This window comes from Parasteatoda tepidariorum, chromosome 11 (assembly GCF_982258835.1).
Source record: "Parasteatoda tepidariorum strain Cologne lab strain chromosome 11, Ptep-v5.0, whole genome shotgun sequence".
NCBI lineage: Eukaryota > Metazoa > Arthropoda > Arachnida > Araneae > Theridiidae > Parasteatoda > Parasteatoda tepidariorum.
In genome coordinates, this window is record NC_141765.1 from 28348385 (window position 1) to 28363566 (window position 15182).

The following is a 15182-nucleotide window of genomic DNA, read 5'->3' on the forward strand; positions in this document are numbered from 1 at the left end:
TAAGGTGGAGGGGGAGTCAAAATGGAATATTTGAATAGGTCTAAAAGGATACACGTCCTTGAGAAACAAAACATTCGTTTTTCCCCATACCATGTAATATTTAGGAGGCGGGGGGAAAAAGGGGGTAACGTTCTTTCTTTAGCAGATTCTTTCAGTCATAGAAGAAAAAATAAAGAGAATCTGATCAGCGTGCCTCGCCTTTATGCTTGATTGATAGCCAATGATTGGAGAGAAAACAATAATTTGTTACTTCCCCACCCTCAACTTAAATGATCTCCTCTTTACACTTATTTTCTTTCACAAATAAGGAGGAAATGAATTTTTCTCCTCCACCTACCCACCTTAATGAATGACGGGAATTTCCCTTTCTTGCTTGAATCATTCAAGTTAAAAATGGCGGATTATTATTTTCATATGTCAATATTTTTTCGTTTTCTATATTTTAAGCAATATTTTTTTAATATTTCATATTTTATTGATTAGATATTCTAATATTAAAACATTATTCCCTTTAAAAATAATGTTTATTTATTTTTTGATTCTTAAATTTAGATCATTTTAAGCTTTGTTCCAGAATGACATGAATTTCCCCTTCCTGCTTGAATCGTTCTAGTTCAAAATGGCGGATTAATATTTTCGTAACCGTTAAATTTTTTTCGTTTTCCATATTTTCAGCAATAATATTTTTTTTCTAATATTTTATATTTGATTGATTAGATATTCTAATGCTAAAACATTATTCCCCTTAAAAATAATGTTTATTTATTTTTTGCTTCTTAGATTCAGATCGTTTATTAAATCATTTTAAGCTTTGTTTACCTTGGGGGTCAATTATACAGAAAAATCTATTATACGGACTTCTGGAAGTCCCACCGATTCCGGATACGCGACTTTACACTAACATGAAATTTATTTATTATCATCAAATTTAAGAGTATTTATTCAAGTTCAATAAATAATTAGTTTGAGAAATTTATTATCAAAAGAAAATATACCCATCATTCTTGATTTTAATAGGTGAAGTTTTATCATTCTTAACTATTAGTTTGCATGACCTGATAATCTTATTATAAGTCGAAGTTAATAACTAAGTTAAGAACAGTATTAATTGATTTAATTTTCCCTCTTAAAGTAGATTTTCAAAAAATAACACAATGTTTGAAATATATTCATATTGCTGCATCAATATTCTTAGATACAAATGAGCCTACTTAATTATTAAAAAATTTTGGTTCAAACAGTTGAAAAGATTTAATTATACTTCCCCTCATTTTTAATACAAATTTCATTAACATACTGCTTTTCATTAACATACAGCTTTATTTTTAAAAAAAATTTATTATAAAAAAAACAGTAAGCCATTGCAAATGCGGAAATGAAGTAGTCAAGCTCAATTTCTCAACTTAGCAAATTAAATAGTTTTTAGTGAAATCTAAAATATTACTTTATAGTTCAGTTGATATGATAAAAAATATAGCTCTTTTTGAGGCAAATAATTATAAATAAGAACATTGCTTCTTCTTCTGTAATAAATGAGATAAATGTAACAAATTACTTTTATTTTTCTTTCTTAGAATTTCTTTACAAACTGTATTCTTTCAACATAACAAGATTCAAAGATTTGAAATTCAATGTTCAAGATTTCTACTTTCTCCAACTCATTTAAATAATAATAATTATTGATAGATATTATAATTAAAAAAAAATTCTGTTTTGCAAATCATTTTTTTAAATCAATAAATCAGAAGACATTGTGTTACAATGATGATATTAAAGTAATTAAGTACATAATTAACATTACAACACATAACATAAACTAATTAAAATTAAAACACAATAAAAACTCAATGTAATTCCTAATTTTATTATTTATAATTTTTATTTACTTAAAATATGATTTTATTTACTTAAAATATGAAAGTTAAAAATTGAAAACATAAATTTCTCTAAATTCTAAATAGGAATAAATTTGACACTTACTTTTTTTAGTTTGACATTCTTTATAGCAAAAGTTCTTATAGTATAAGTAGCCATAACTAATTCTTCCACTAAACGAACTTGGATGATTCCATAAGTTTCCGTCCCTTCTTTTGGCCAGTACATGTCACACTTCCTCTGAAAGAAATTTTAGGTAGTTATTTGTTCCTCAAATATGAATATTTAAATAAATTACTATGGTTCAGGGATGAGAGTAGTCAGAAAGTAAAAAAGAGGAAAACCAAGTATATATATATATATATATATATATATATATATATATATATATATATAGACATATATATATAGACATGTATATATATATATATATATATATATATATATATATATATATATATATATATATATATATATATATATATATATATATATATATATATATATATATACACACAAAAATTTGACAAAAAAGTTAGATTTTTAAACTTGTAAACCATGTGATAATAAATCCCGATGATTAATTTTAAAATTGTATGAATATATGAATATGAATCACATGCATGATCTTAAATTGAGAGAATATGAGTCCCGATATGAGGCTTTTAAATCACGTGAATATGAATCTCTATGTCGGCATAATAATAAACAACTCTTTAAGCCCCAAGTACTTTAATGAAAAATAATTTAAGGTTATTACTTGGCACTAATTTACTGCAAACCTTTTTTTGAAAAAAAAGTATACAAGAAAAATTAAAATTGGTGTATAAAACTTAAATAATGTTCAACAAAAAAGAAAATAAAATGAAATACTTACTGCATCATCCCAATCAGAAGGACTAGGTTCATGCTGGCATGCAAAGAGAGCATGTGCCAAAATAAGTGACAGTCAATAAACCACTTTCTGCTCTCTTGCCAAAGTGAGGTTTACAAAGCACTTTAAGTCCCAGAAAATAGCTTATGATGTTTAAGAACTATTTTTTAAACAGCATGAGACTAGTGCATAGACATTTCATCACTTAACATTTAAAAAAAATCCTGTTTGCATTTTTAATGCATCTGAATTGCACAATGAGTAATGATAGCATTTTTGTCTATGACAAAAAGCTATTTATGGCAAGCAGGTAAGGAAGCAAATATTTATAAAAGTAAATTAGTAAGCGCATTTAATGATGAATGAATAAGGAGGATCAAAAATTAAACCACTATTTCATGAAAAGGAATGCTAAATAAGATTACTTTCATAGAGTTTAGAATTAAGATGAATTTCAATATAATTAACATGGAAAAATCTTTGAACATGCCACAAAATGATACAACGAATTTTTAATTGTTCGTATATAACCTATAATTTACATGGCTGTGCATAATAGCCTATGCCATATAATGAAGTTGTTTATAGTTATGAATTATTCATGCAAATAGTTCTAATTTGCTTAGATTTTAAAAGATATCTGCTCTTGCCTTGAAAAAAAGCAAACTAGAGACAAGGTTTATCATGCTGAGAATCCCAAGCACAAAAAATCTCCTTCTACATACCATAACTAATTTTTTGTGAATAGAATAATTCTACTTATCACTCTAGAAAATATTGCAGTCAACATTGGGTCAGAATACCTGATTCAACAATAAAAATAAACTTTAAAAAAAAATAAAATAATTTTAATTTATTAGTTTCTTTAAAAAACAAAATTTAGTACTACAACAATTTTTTAAAAAAGAGGTAAAAAAATCTATCTTCTTCTAAAATAGATAAACTAATAATAGACAAATAAACTAATTTTAAGCAATTTTGTTTTTGAAACATAATAAAAAATAAAGAAATTTAACACAATTTTTGAGGTGGTTGATAATATTTTAAAGTAAAGATGGAAAAAAAAATTTATTATCTTACAACCTAAGTTTATTTTCTGTCCAAACTTAATTTTTTATTCTTCTTTCTGATTTTGCTACAACTTAAAAATTAAACTAAAAGTTTTTGAAACTAATCATTAGTTATAATGAACATAACACATTTTTTCTTAATTTTAAAACGGCATAAAAAATTGTTGTAAAAATACAAATACTAAAAAATCTCAATAATTTGAAATTCTTTTAAAAATTTCATTTTGTAATAATTATTTTCAATAAAAATAACTAAAAACTAACAAATTAAAAATTTTAATGCTATATTGCAAATTGTAGCCCCTAAGACAACAACAATTTAATTTGATGCGAAATGTAGTGCAAAACTACAATAACTCTTTAAAAGTAACAAAGCAAAAGAACAGATTAATTTAATAAAGGAATGCTAATTCATATGCATAACACTGCTAGCAAACAAGAATGTAATGCTAGCAAACAAGAATGAAAAAAAAAAGAAAACGGCAAAGTATCTAGCTAAATTTACCATAACAAAAAGGTTTTAAAAGCAAGTGCTCCCAGAGTCCTCCATGTGAATGCATTTCAATTTTTAATGATTTCTCAATTGGAAAAAAAAACTTTTAAAAATTTTGCTACTTTGATTTACGTGAAAAAATAATGAATATTAATTTTTTTAAATCGTAGAATGGCAACTTTTCTATGTTTGAATAAATATTCAAATAAAAAATTTTCTTTATCAAAAAACCAAGAATCAGAACTGAAACATTAAATTACTTAGACTCTCTTTCAAGTTAGTAATATACATACAGAAAATAAACTTTGTAAGAAAGAAAAAATGGTTACACAAAAAACACTTATTGATCACTAAAATCTCAATGAAATAATTCATAAAAGCTGATATTCCATGAGATGATCCAAAAGAAGATCAAAAATAATGAAATAAACTTCAGTAATCAATATTTTGAAGAAAAAAAACATCTCAGTTACAACTTCGAAAAGAAGAACACTTATTAATCACTAAAATCTCAATGAAATAATTCATAAAAGCTGATATTTCATGAGATGATCCTTAAGAAGATCAAAAATAATGAAATAAACTTCAGCAATAAAAAAAACATCTCAGTTACAACTTCGAAATGAAGATAAAATTTGGAATGAAGAGAGATTCTAAGTAAGATATCCTCATTAAATTCTGTATAAATACCAACGAAAAATAAACAAGACAGCTTTTCATGCAAAAAAAGGCAAGCTCACTTTATAATCATCAAACAAAATTAATTTAATTTTGATGCACAATTGTAAATAGTTATAAGGAAAAAAAAGACATAAGTAGTAAAACAAAAATTATCAGGAAAAATATATAACTAAATGTATTATATACAAAATCAAATAGGTTTGCAGCCAAGTTCAGCATTTTTCTCAAAATTTTATAAAGCAATAAATTAAATGCTATAAACAGTTTTTATAATCATATATTAGCAGAATAAGTTTATCTCTTACATAAATAACCATTATATTTTTATAAAAATTAGAAAAAGCAAAATAATGCAGCAGAAAAGTAGACTGGTTTCTTATTATGAGGAAATTAAAATAAAATATAGCTCATTGTCAATTTTAAAAGACAAAAAAAATTAAAGGTCTTCAAATATAAATTGGGACTTAAAGGGTTATTTCATTTATTTGTGCCACTCATTTGGCAGGAGCGCTACAATCACAAAAATTATCCATTCTAAATTGAAACTACAATTAAAATTTTAATGCCTGCCAAACAAAAAATTATAATTAATCAAACAATATTCTTAATTCTTAATAAGTTTGTGAAAAATAAAGAAAAGATTAGAACTGTTCCATACAAGAGACAACTGCGAAAAATGCATTAGTTTTATAAACAGTTGTTATTGGAATAACTTTTAAAATGTTTCATAAAATAAAACTTTACAATATCATTAAAATAATAATGGAACAAAGTAAACTCACTCTGCCTCTTTCAACTAAATTTGTTATCATGACAATTATATGAACTCTTTGCTCCCAAATCATACGCCAATAGTCATCAAATGTAGAAGGCAAAGGTCCTTGTGTACCAATATAAGCTGCAGGTTTGTTGTAACCCTTTAAAAGTTATATAAAAGCGTCAATAAAATAACAAGTTTCTAAGAAAATACAAACATATATTTTATGTTATTCCTCTTAGAATTTCAAATAATTTTACTTTTGATGTAAAAATTTTTTTTTAGATTTTCCAATAATGTAAAAGTTTTTCATTATGCCTATAACTGCATATTTAACAGTGTTGCCACTCAAATCTGGAAAAAAAATTCCCTGTGTTTTCCCTGTTCATATTATCGCCAATATATACAGAAGAAACACACAATCACTGTGCTCTTGTGTGTGAGCTATATTGAGCTAGTTTTATTTAATTACTGGAAAAACTTAAGAGAAATAAGAAACAGCTCAACATACTTAAAACAAATAATGCTTTAGTAAATTAAACAGTTAAGTATCATTAGAAAGATAAATTAAATTAAGTATCATCATAGCTGAAATATCATTCTTAAATATCCCATAGATTGCACTTAGAGTGGCCACTATTTTTTAAAAGAGAAAAGTAAGAAATAAATCTCCCTGTATTTTCCCAGTTTGTAAAGAAAAACTCAAATTCCCCTGCTATTTTAGGTGATTTTTAAATTCCCTGTATTCTCCAGGTTTTCCATGTTCTCCCTGTGGAGTGGCAACCCTGTTTAAGGCAACTATGAAATTAGACAAACAGTAACAAATAGATAGACATATTTAATATGGTGGAAGAAAGAAATAGAATAAACTGATTATCATATTTCACATAATTCTATTGGTTTTTTTATGTAATACGATTTTTTTAAATAATTTAACTTTAGACTTCTTTTTGTAAATGAAAACCTTTTTTAACTCACTGGAAATGAAGAATATCCTGTTTTTTCTACAGCATATGTTTTTATTTTTAACCTTTCTTTTAAAACTGAATTTTAGAAAGAGTTTAATTTAAAGTGGCATATTTGATAGTAAACTTAATAATTAATTAATTTTTCATTTGATTTATTTAAGTTATCAAAAGCATTTATTAATGTAACTTCTGCAAATAAATTGACATTATATAAAATTAAAAATTTTTAAATATCACAATATAATTTTAATCATTTTAAACGTGATTTGCATGACTAAGCCCCTCACACAAAAACTAGAGTTTTCCATCAAAATTTAAGGGGAGCTTAATCAGTATTTTATGATACTACCAATAATACATATTTGCTTATGTAAATAAACCAACTGTTAAAAAGATTTGGTCGATAAGCAGAAATAAGTTATATATCTTTTTAATAAATCTTTACATCACACAGCTAATTGAAATAAATTTCTAGCAAAATTCATGACAATTAATACTATATAAATTAAGTTTACATTATTCTGCCCTTATTGCGAATGACTTGAAATAAGCCAGGGTTATTGTACAATATTTTATAAATTATTACTTTTTTGAATTATTCTAAATCTATGTGGGCTTACTACAATAAGTCTAAAAAGGAGGCTGTTTAGAAAACACTGGTGACTTTTCCAATCAGCCTGGTGCCTAGTAATAAGACGTCCACCAATTGCAAATTAACATTTTTTTAAATTAAATTCATTAGTAGACAAATTAAGTAAGAAAATTTAAAATGCAATTTTGTTTTTAGTACTACATACATCAATATAATTGGCATTGATATAATCATGCATTTTTCGTTGTCCAGCAGACTGCTTCAAAATTACTCTAGAATGATCATCTAAAAATAAAAATAAAGAGTTAATTCTCAAACTATTTTTTTTTTCAAAAATTTGTAGCATTATATGTTCAAATTAAAATTATTAGACATATAAACATACATTTCCTATAGCAACTCTCATTGTTAAGGATCTGTTCAAATACATATAGAATTTTCCCTTTTATACATGTTCTGCATTGAGAGACATTGGTAGAATCCAGAAAGCAAAGCATTCGACTTTTTTATGAGTTATTATAGTTATTATTATGTGATTTAAAAATGCTAAATTGAATAGACCTGTTCATAAATATTACTTTAAATTGATAACAATGTTTCTTCCAGAAAAGGTATAAAAGAAATTACTTTAGGATTCTGACTTATCAAAGCTTTCTTTTTAAAAAAAAAAAAGCGGGGAAGGGAAGATTTTGCTAATTTATATAGCTGTTTCAAATAACTGACAAATCAATTGAATTTGGAACAAAATTTAAAATCATCCAAGCAACAAATTAAGTATATATATATATATATATATATATATATATATATATATATATATATATATATATATATATATATATATATATATATAAAATTTATTTACAGAAAAAAATAGTTTAAACATATTAAGTGTTAAAAAAGAATTTAGAATTTAGTCATTACCATTTTTTTCAACTGCATTCTCCCGTAGGTCATTGATAACATTATCAATATAACATAAAATATAAATTAAAAATTATTTCCAATTTCTTTAATTTATATTTCTTTTGTTATACAATTTAAAAGCTTGTAACATTTATACAATACTTTCAGAACACAAAAAAAAAAACATTTATATAGTTAAATGAACATTTTATGCATAGATAATTTGTGTAAATGGTAAATTTATATGAATACTGGCAACTGCTGGTAAGTTGGTATTATTTAAAAGCTCTTAAACTTATATATTTAAAAATAAAATTAAACTATTTAAATTTTTCAACTCATTCATTACACTTGTGCTTTTCTTCTCCTTACTAACTATTTATTAAATAAATTTTTATTTTCAGTAAATAATCATGTGAAAGAGTTTACAATCTAGCCCTGCATTTGAACTACAGGCTGTAGAGTACAGAACGAGCTGATTTCAAAATTAGAAATCCTAGAAACAAAGGAGGAATGAAACAAATGGTATGCTTCATTCCTCCTTTGAAACTACTGAAAGCTATAAAAAATTATATACAGAATTTTTGAGGCAATGTAAACCATCGATAGCCAGAGTGATTAGTTCTGCCAGTGACAATTGTATTCTTTTAAAGAACTCTGCATAGCATACACCACCATCTGATAACAACATTTGTAACTAAATTTTAAAATTTCTGTATGAAATTTTTACAGCTTTCACAATACACAAACCATTTGTTTAATTTTTTAGCATCCTTTGTTTCAAAGATTTATAATTTTGAAATCAATCAGCCCACTGCTCTACACTTTGTAACTGATAATAAAAAAGTAGCAATAATTTAAAAATGTTTTGCAACTCTTCTAAAAGCTATAACTGCTAATTTTTAAACTTTTAGGCTTCCTACTTAACTTATTAAAAACTATAACTTATTCAAAACTATTAAGCTGAAGCTTAATAGTTTTTAATAAGTTATAAGTTCCCTGCTTAACTCAGAAAAAGCTCTAAATAACCAAAAACACAATGGTAAATGTTTCAAAATTTAAGCAAAAAGTGAAAGAACTTCACATTTAAAAAATAAATTTTAAATATAAGAAACAGATGTAACGTAAATATAACATTCAAGCAGATATATTATTTTAAAAAAGTAATAAGGATCTGTATTATAATAGAAGGAAAATTCTTTTAAATTTTCAACTTACATGCAACTATGTTCACATATCGATTTTTGTTCTTATTTTCAATCATTTGAGAATGTTCTGAACAAAGATCGACATCTGTTGCTTGTTGTATAGCCTGAAAACAAAAGTTTTGCAAAAAGGTTATGCCTTAAAGTAAAAGTAGAAATGATGTGAAAATAATTAAAAAACATAGTTTTAAATGTTTTAACAGAAAACTGAATCAAAAATTTATGAAAGTACTAAAATAAAATTGAATAGTGGATTTTTATTTTTAAAAAAATGGAGCAAAGTCTCTGCTAATATGTGCACAATATATGAGGGTGTTGGTAAAATGCAACATACAATTTTAAGCTATTAATACTACACCTGGGTCAGTTATCAGGAAATATATTTTATAAATTATTACCATATAAATATTATTTAAATTATGACAATATTAAGTACATAACACAATTAGTGAAACCCTTTCCTCAGAAGAAAGAAGGAAATCTTTCATCTGCTACATTGTTTCACAGTTCTTTGACATCGGCTATTAGACTCTGCTTTGTTCAATGCTATCACTTAATGGAGATAAAAGATATAATAAATGAATTGGTGATTACATCTACTACAGAACAATCAGGATAAAAAAAAAACTGTCATTTTAGTATCAATAACTCAAAATGAGCTTCAAAGTAAAAAAAAATATTATCTGTTAATAGCAAAATGTTGAGTCAAAAGCAAAAATAAAGAGTACAAAAGAGTGCATTTAATCTGAGAAGGTAAATAATGAGTAATACCATTTGCCAAAATTTTTCTTTAAACATTTCTTGAGTGTGTGTGTGTATATTATATATATATATATATATATATATATATATATATATATATATATATATATATATATATATATATATATATATATATATATGTAATAAGCGAGGCAACAGCCTCTATGTTATCCCGCCAGATGTCGCTCGCAGGAACAGGAATGTATTGGAACTTTCTCGATGTAAATGAAGAGAGTCAGTTGATATTGTTTCGAGAGGAAACTGGTAACCTTAGTGGTTAAGACTCTAAGTGATATTAGTTAATTGAAATATGTTTCTGTGTGAAACTGGAACCTGTGTGGTTCGATATTAATTGTTTAAGAGTCTGTGTGACTCATATTTTTATTGAAGAATAAATATTATTGTTTTTGTTATTGATCATATGGTTGATTGAATTAGTTGATGATAACCAACATCATTGCATCATGGTGCAGTTTGAAGTAACTCGGCATATATACCTGACATTGTGGTGACAGAAGTGTGAGTTATAATTGGATAAAGGAAAATCACGAACCTATTTTTTTTTTTAGTCATTCTGTTTCGAGGACGAAACCCGTCAAAATGGCCGAGAATGTAATAAGCGAGGCAACAGCCTCTATGTTATCCCGCCAGATGTCGCTCGCAGGAACAGGAATGTATTGGAACTTTCTCGATGTAAATGAAGAGAGTCAGTTGATATTGTTTCGAGAGGAAACTGGTAACCTTAGTGGTTAAGACTCTAAGTGATATTAGTTAATTCAAATATGTTTCTGTGTGAAACTGGAACCTGTGTGGTTCGATATTAATTGTTTAAGAGTCTGTGTGACTCATATTTTTATTGAAGAATAAATATTATTGTTTTTGTTATTGATCATATGGTTGATTGAATTAGTTGATGATAACCAACATCATTGCATTATGGTGCAGTTTGAAGTAACTCGGCATATATACCTGACATATATATATATATATATATATATATATATATATATATATATATATATATATATATATATATATATATATATATACAGTAATACTTGTGACATTTCAAAATTATTCAACTCATTACTCGATTCTAATGGGCTTTTTTTTAATATAAATTTATTAATATAATTTTCCTTTACATTTTTTTAACCATTAACCAATCATATTAAGATTAGAATAAAAGTTTCATTTAAAAAAGTAAAAGGAGTAAATTCAAAATTCCACATCTTAATAATTATTCTCTTGTCAAATAGTTTTTTTTTCTTTTTTCTATTTTAAGAAAAAATTTCAATATTTCGATTAAAAAAACATTATAAGATAAAAATAATATAAATTAGTTCATAAAACATATAGGAAATTAAAAACATATAGGGATATATCAGGAAATATCAAAGTTTTATGGAACTGGAAATAAAATTACGGAGCCATGCAACAAGGTGCTTATCTCCGTAGGAAAATATAAAGAAATTATTTAACTTATTTATTAAGGTGTAGATTACATAAATAATACAGTGTAACGTCCCATATCCGGGCGTCCCTTTTCCGGAAGGGTCGATTTCCCGGACACTTTTTAACAATCAAAATAAACAAACATTTCTTCGTCTTCCCCTCTCCTTTTTAAAAAAAAAATTAAAAAAACGAAGTCTTTTGACAGGTTTTTCCCCTTCTCAACTTCTAGAGATCTATTCATTGAACCCATAAATCAACAGAAAAGAATAACAGAAGATCTATTAAGACCATGACGCTCCTCCTCTGGAATGCAGGATGGGGGGGGGGGCAGATTTGTTTTCAAAAGAGCACAACTGAGTGCCCTCCCTCCCCCTTCTTTCCTATGCAGCTGGCTAGTAAAAGAGGCATTTCCTGGAACCTTTTTATTTGAGTGTCAGGGGAAGAAGAAATACTGGGGAAAAGGGTAAACACAGCAAATGTTAAAGTGGAGGGGGAATCCCCTTTAGTCACACAAGAAAAAATAAAGAGAACCCAATCAGCATGCCACGCCTTTATGCTTGATTGATAGCCTATGATGGGAGAGAAAATAAGAATTAGTCACAACCCCGCCCTCAACTTGAATGACAAGTAAGGAGGAAATGAATTTTTCTTCTCCACCTACCCACCTTATTGAATGACGGGAATTTCCCCTTCTTGCTTGAATCCTTCTAGTTCAAAATGGCGGAGAGAGCAATTAATATTTTCATAACTGTGAATTTTTTTCGTTTTCTATATTTATTTTTAGAATAGCAATAGTTATTTTTTTTCTAATATTTTGTTTATGTTTGATCAGATATCATTCTAATACTAAAACATTATTGCCCGAAAAATAATGTTTATTTATTTTCTGCTTCTTAGATTCAGATCATTTTAAGCTTTGTTTACCTTTGAGGTCAATTATACGGAAAAATCAAATATACGGACTTCGGAAAGTCCCGCCGACTACGGATACGCGACTTTCCACTGTAATAAGAAAGTAAACGAAACAAGCAATTAATTACTTAAGTTAATAGGAATTTAACCTTAAAATTTAATGATGATATTAAAATTCCAATACTGTCCAGTAGTTGAGGAGGAAAAAATAAAGACCTATAATAAACTTGACATTATGTATCATAGAAAGATTTTAAGTTCATCTTTCACTTCATTTAAAAAACCTAAGCTAGCCACATTTTACACCTGAACTGTATGTTTTTTAATAAATCATTAAAAAAGTTGTGGTAGACAAACATATCTCTCATAAACTAGTTTATAGATTTTCAATTCCTATAAATTTCTCCTTTTTCTTTTAGCTGAGAAATTATACCTGTACATAGTTAGAATTAAAAAATTATACATTTAACGAATATTAATATCTAAAAAGGAATCAGTGATGACATTGATACAGTGATAAATGCTTTTGCTGATATGTTAAAGTTAACTTTAACTTCACCAGAGTAAAAAATAATTCTTAAGTATCTCTATTACTCATTAAATATTATTATAAATAACCAAATAAGTTGGAGTTATGCATTTCACTGACCTCCTCAGAAATTTGTATTAAGTAATAAGTGAATTGTAAATAAGTGAAAATGTGAAGAAAAAAATATCTAATTTGATCAAAATGAAAGTAAAATAAATAAAATTTATAAAAAATTAATTCTGATTATTCTAGAACAGAATGGTAGAAAATTTAAAAAAATGTAATAAGTGAATTTATTCATTCACTTTATTAATAATAAAGAATAAAATTGAGAGAAAAATCACATTGACAGATTGGAAGCAAAACTATGATAAAAATCATTCCAAAATAAACATTTGAGGCGACTAAATATACCTCAAAGCATAACATTAATTTTAAAAATATCTGAAAAGTACTAAATGCAGAACTTTCGATGCCTAAAAGCCAAAATTTAAAATCTACGGGCAACATTAAGTCAGTGTTATAAAACTATACTGTGTAGTTTCCATGAAATAAAAATATTAACCAAAATTAATTTATAAAAACTTCATAAAATATTTTTAAAAAAAACATTGAAAAATTGTGCAATTTAAACAATAACAAATTTTTTCCTTTACATGCATATAAAATATTTTACAGAACCAATATATGAACTGACAGAATCTTAATAGAAAAAAGATTGAGTTCTTACTTCATATTCTCTAGAAAACCCTATATCACCATCAGCATGCAGTTCTGCAACGTGCTTTGGCCAAAGGGGCACGGGAATAGCAGTATATTCTGAATCATCTGTTACAAAACAAAATACATAAATGTTTTTTCAAGTTTCATATTCAGACTATAATTAAGAATGCCATCTTTTTGATCAAGCAAGTAATATGTACTTGCTTGATTAAATACAAGTATATTAAATAGTAATTGAAAATTCATAGGAAAATAAAGAGATTATTCATTCTAGTATCATTAGTACAGCTCTTTAGTAGATAGATTTTATAGTTCACTAGTCAAGAAAACACAGTTATTTTGCTGTGCTATTGCTGCTAAATTTATTTTTCTGTAAGATAATATAGTGCTTCACAGCAAAAATTGTTAAACCTTATTTTGGTCTCAAACTATACTTTACAGTTATAAAAAACTGCTTAAAGTCTAGCTTGTTGCATATTTATTTTTGGTTAATACTGTAACAAACAATAAGAAATTAATAAGTTCAAGTTCCTCCTCATGCTTATTACCTTAGCATTCAGGGTCCCAGGGTTCAAACTAGGTATTCAATCAATAGCTAGAGAACTCAAACAAATAACACAAAAAAAATATATAACCTAAAACCTTCATTGATTTTTATGTTAAACCTTCATGATTTTCAATAAACCTCTTAGATTCTATGATATGAACAATTTCTTCTAGTACAATTGCTATACCTAAAGCAAAAAGATACAGCAAACTTATATACTTTATAATTACAGAATTTTATCCTGTAAAACATATTAAAAAGCTTGTTCTTTAAAGTACATACAATAAATAATTAAAATTTGAATGGTTATTTAAAAAATATAGTTATCACTTTCAGTCAACTTTGTCATTAAACAAGGTTGAAAACTTACCAAAAGTTTCAGACAACTGTGGAGAAGCTCTGTTACCTAGAGGATCATCAAGATAATAATAGGCAGCTTGAAAGTATTTTCTAAAATAAAATTTTTTTTTAATAATAATAGCTTTTTATTAACCAAAATACAATTAAGTATCATCTCTTATTCTATTAACATAATCTGCAAAAGTATATATTTTTGGTACAGACTTTAAAAGGTAATAGACCATCTAGCTATAGACTGAGACAGGCCAGTTTTCATTAATAATTTCAAACATCATATATTTAAAAAGTGTGCATAGATTTTTGTAAATGCTAATGTTACCATCAATGTATGAAATTAAGCATTCTTGCCTAAATTCAACCAGCAAAATATGAAATGATTGCCAAGAATATTTACCAGATTACCAAGACATTCATTGACTAATTTATGATAAACTTATAGACATTCTACTCAATGACTAAGCAACATATACAAT

General features: G+C 26.0%; 1 protein-coding gene across 1 annotated transcript in view; it reads right to left on the minus strand.

Annotated features, from left to right (window-relative positions):
• LOC107447342 (putative receptor-type tyrosine-protein phosphatase mosPTP-1) overlaps window positions 1–15182 on the minus strand; it is a 128684-nt gene that overhangs the window by 13167 nt on the left and 100335 nt on the right. The window contains exons 12-17 of the mRNA XM_087155087.1: window positions 14720–14799; window positions 13810–13907; window positions 9435–9528; window positions 7516–7595; window positions 5776–5910; window positions 1981–2115 (exon numbers count right to left, since the gene is read on the minus strand). Of these exons, the coding sequence (XP_087011213.1) occupies window positions 1981–2115; window positions 5776–5910; window positions 7516–7595; window positions 9435–9528; window positions 13810–13907; window positions 14720–14799 (622 nt within the window). The remainder of the gene's footprint in view (window positions 1–1980; window positions 2116–5775; window positions 5911–7515; window positions 7596–9434; window positions 9529–13809; window positions 13908–14719; window positions 14800–15182) is intronic.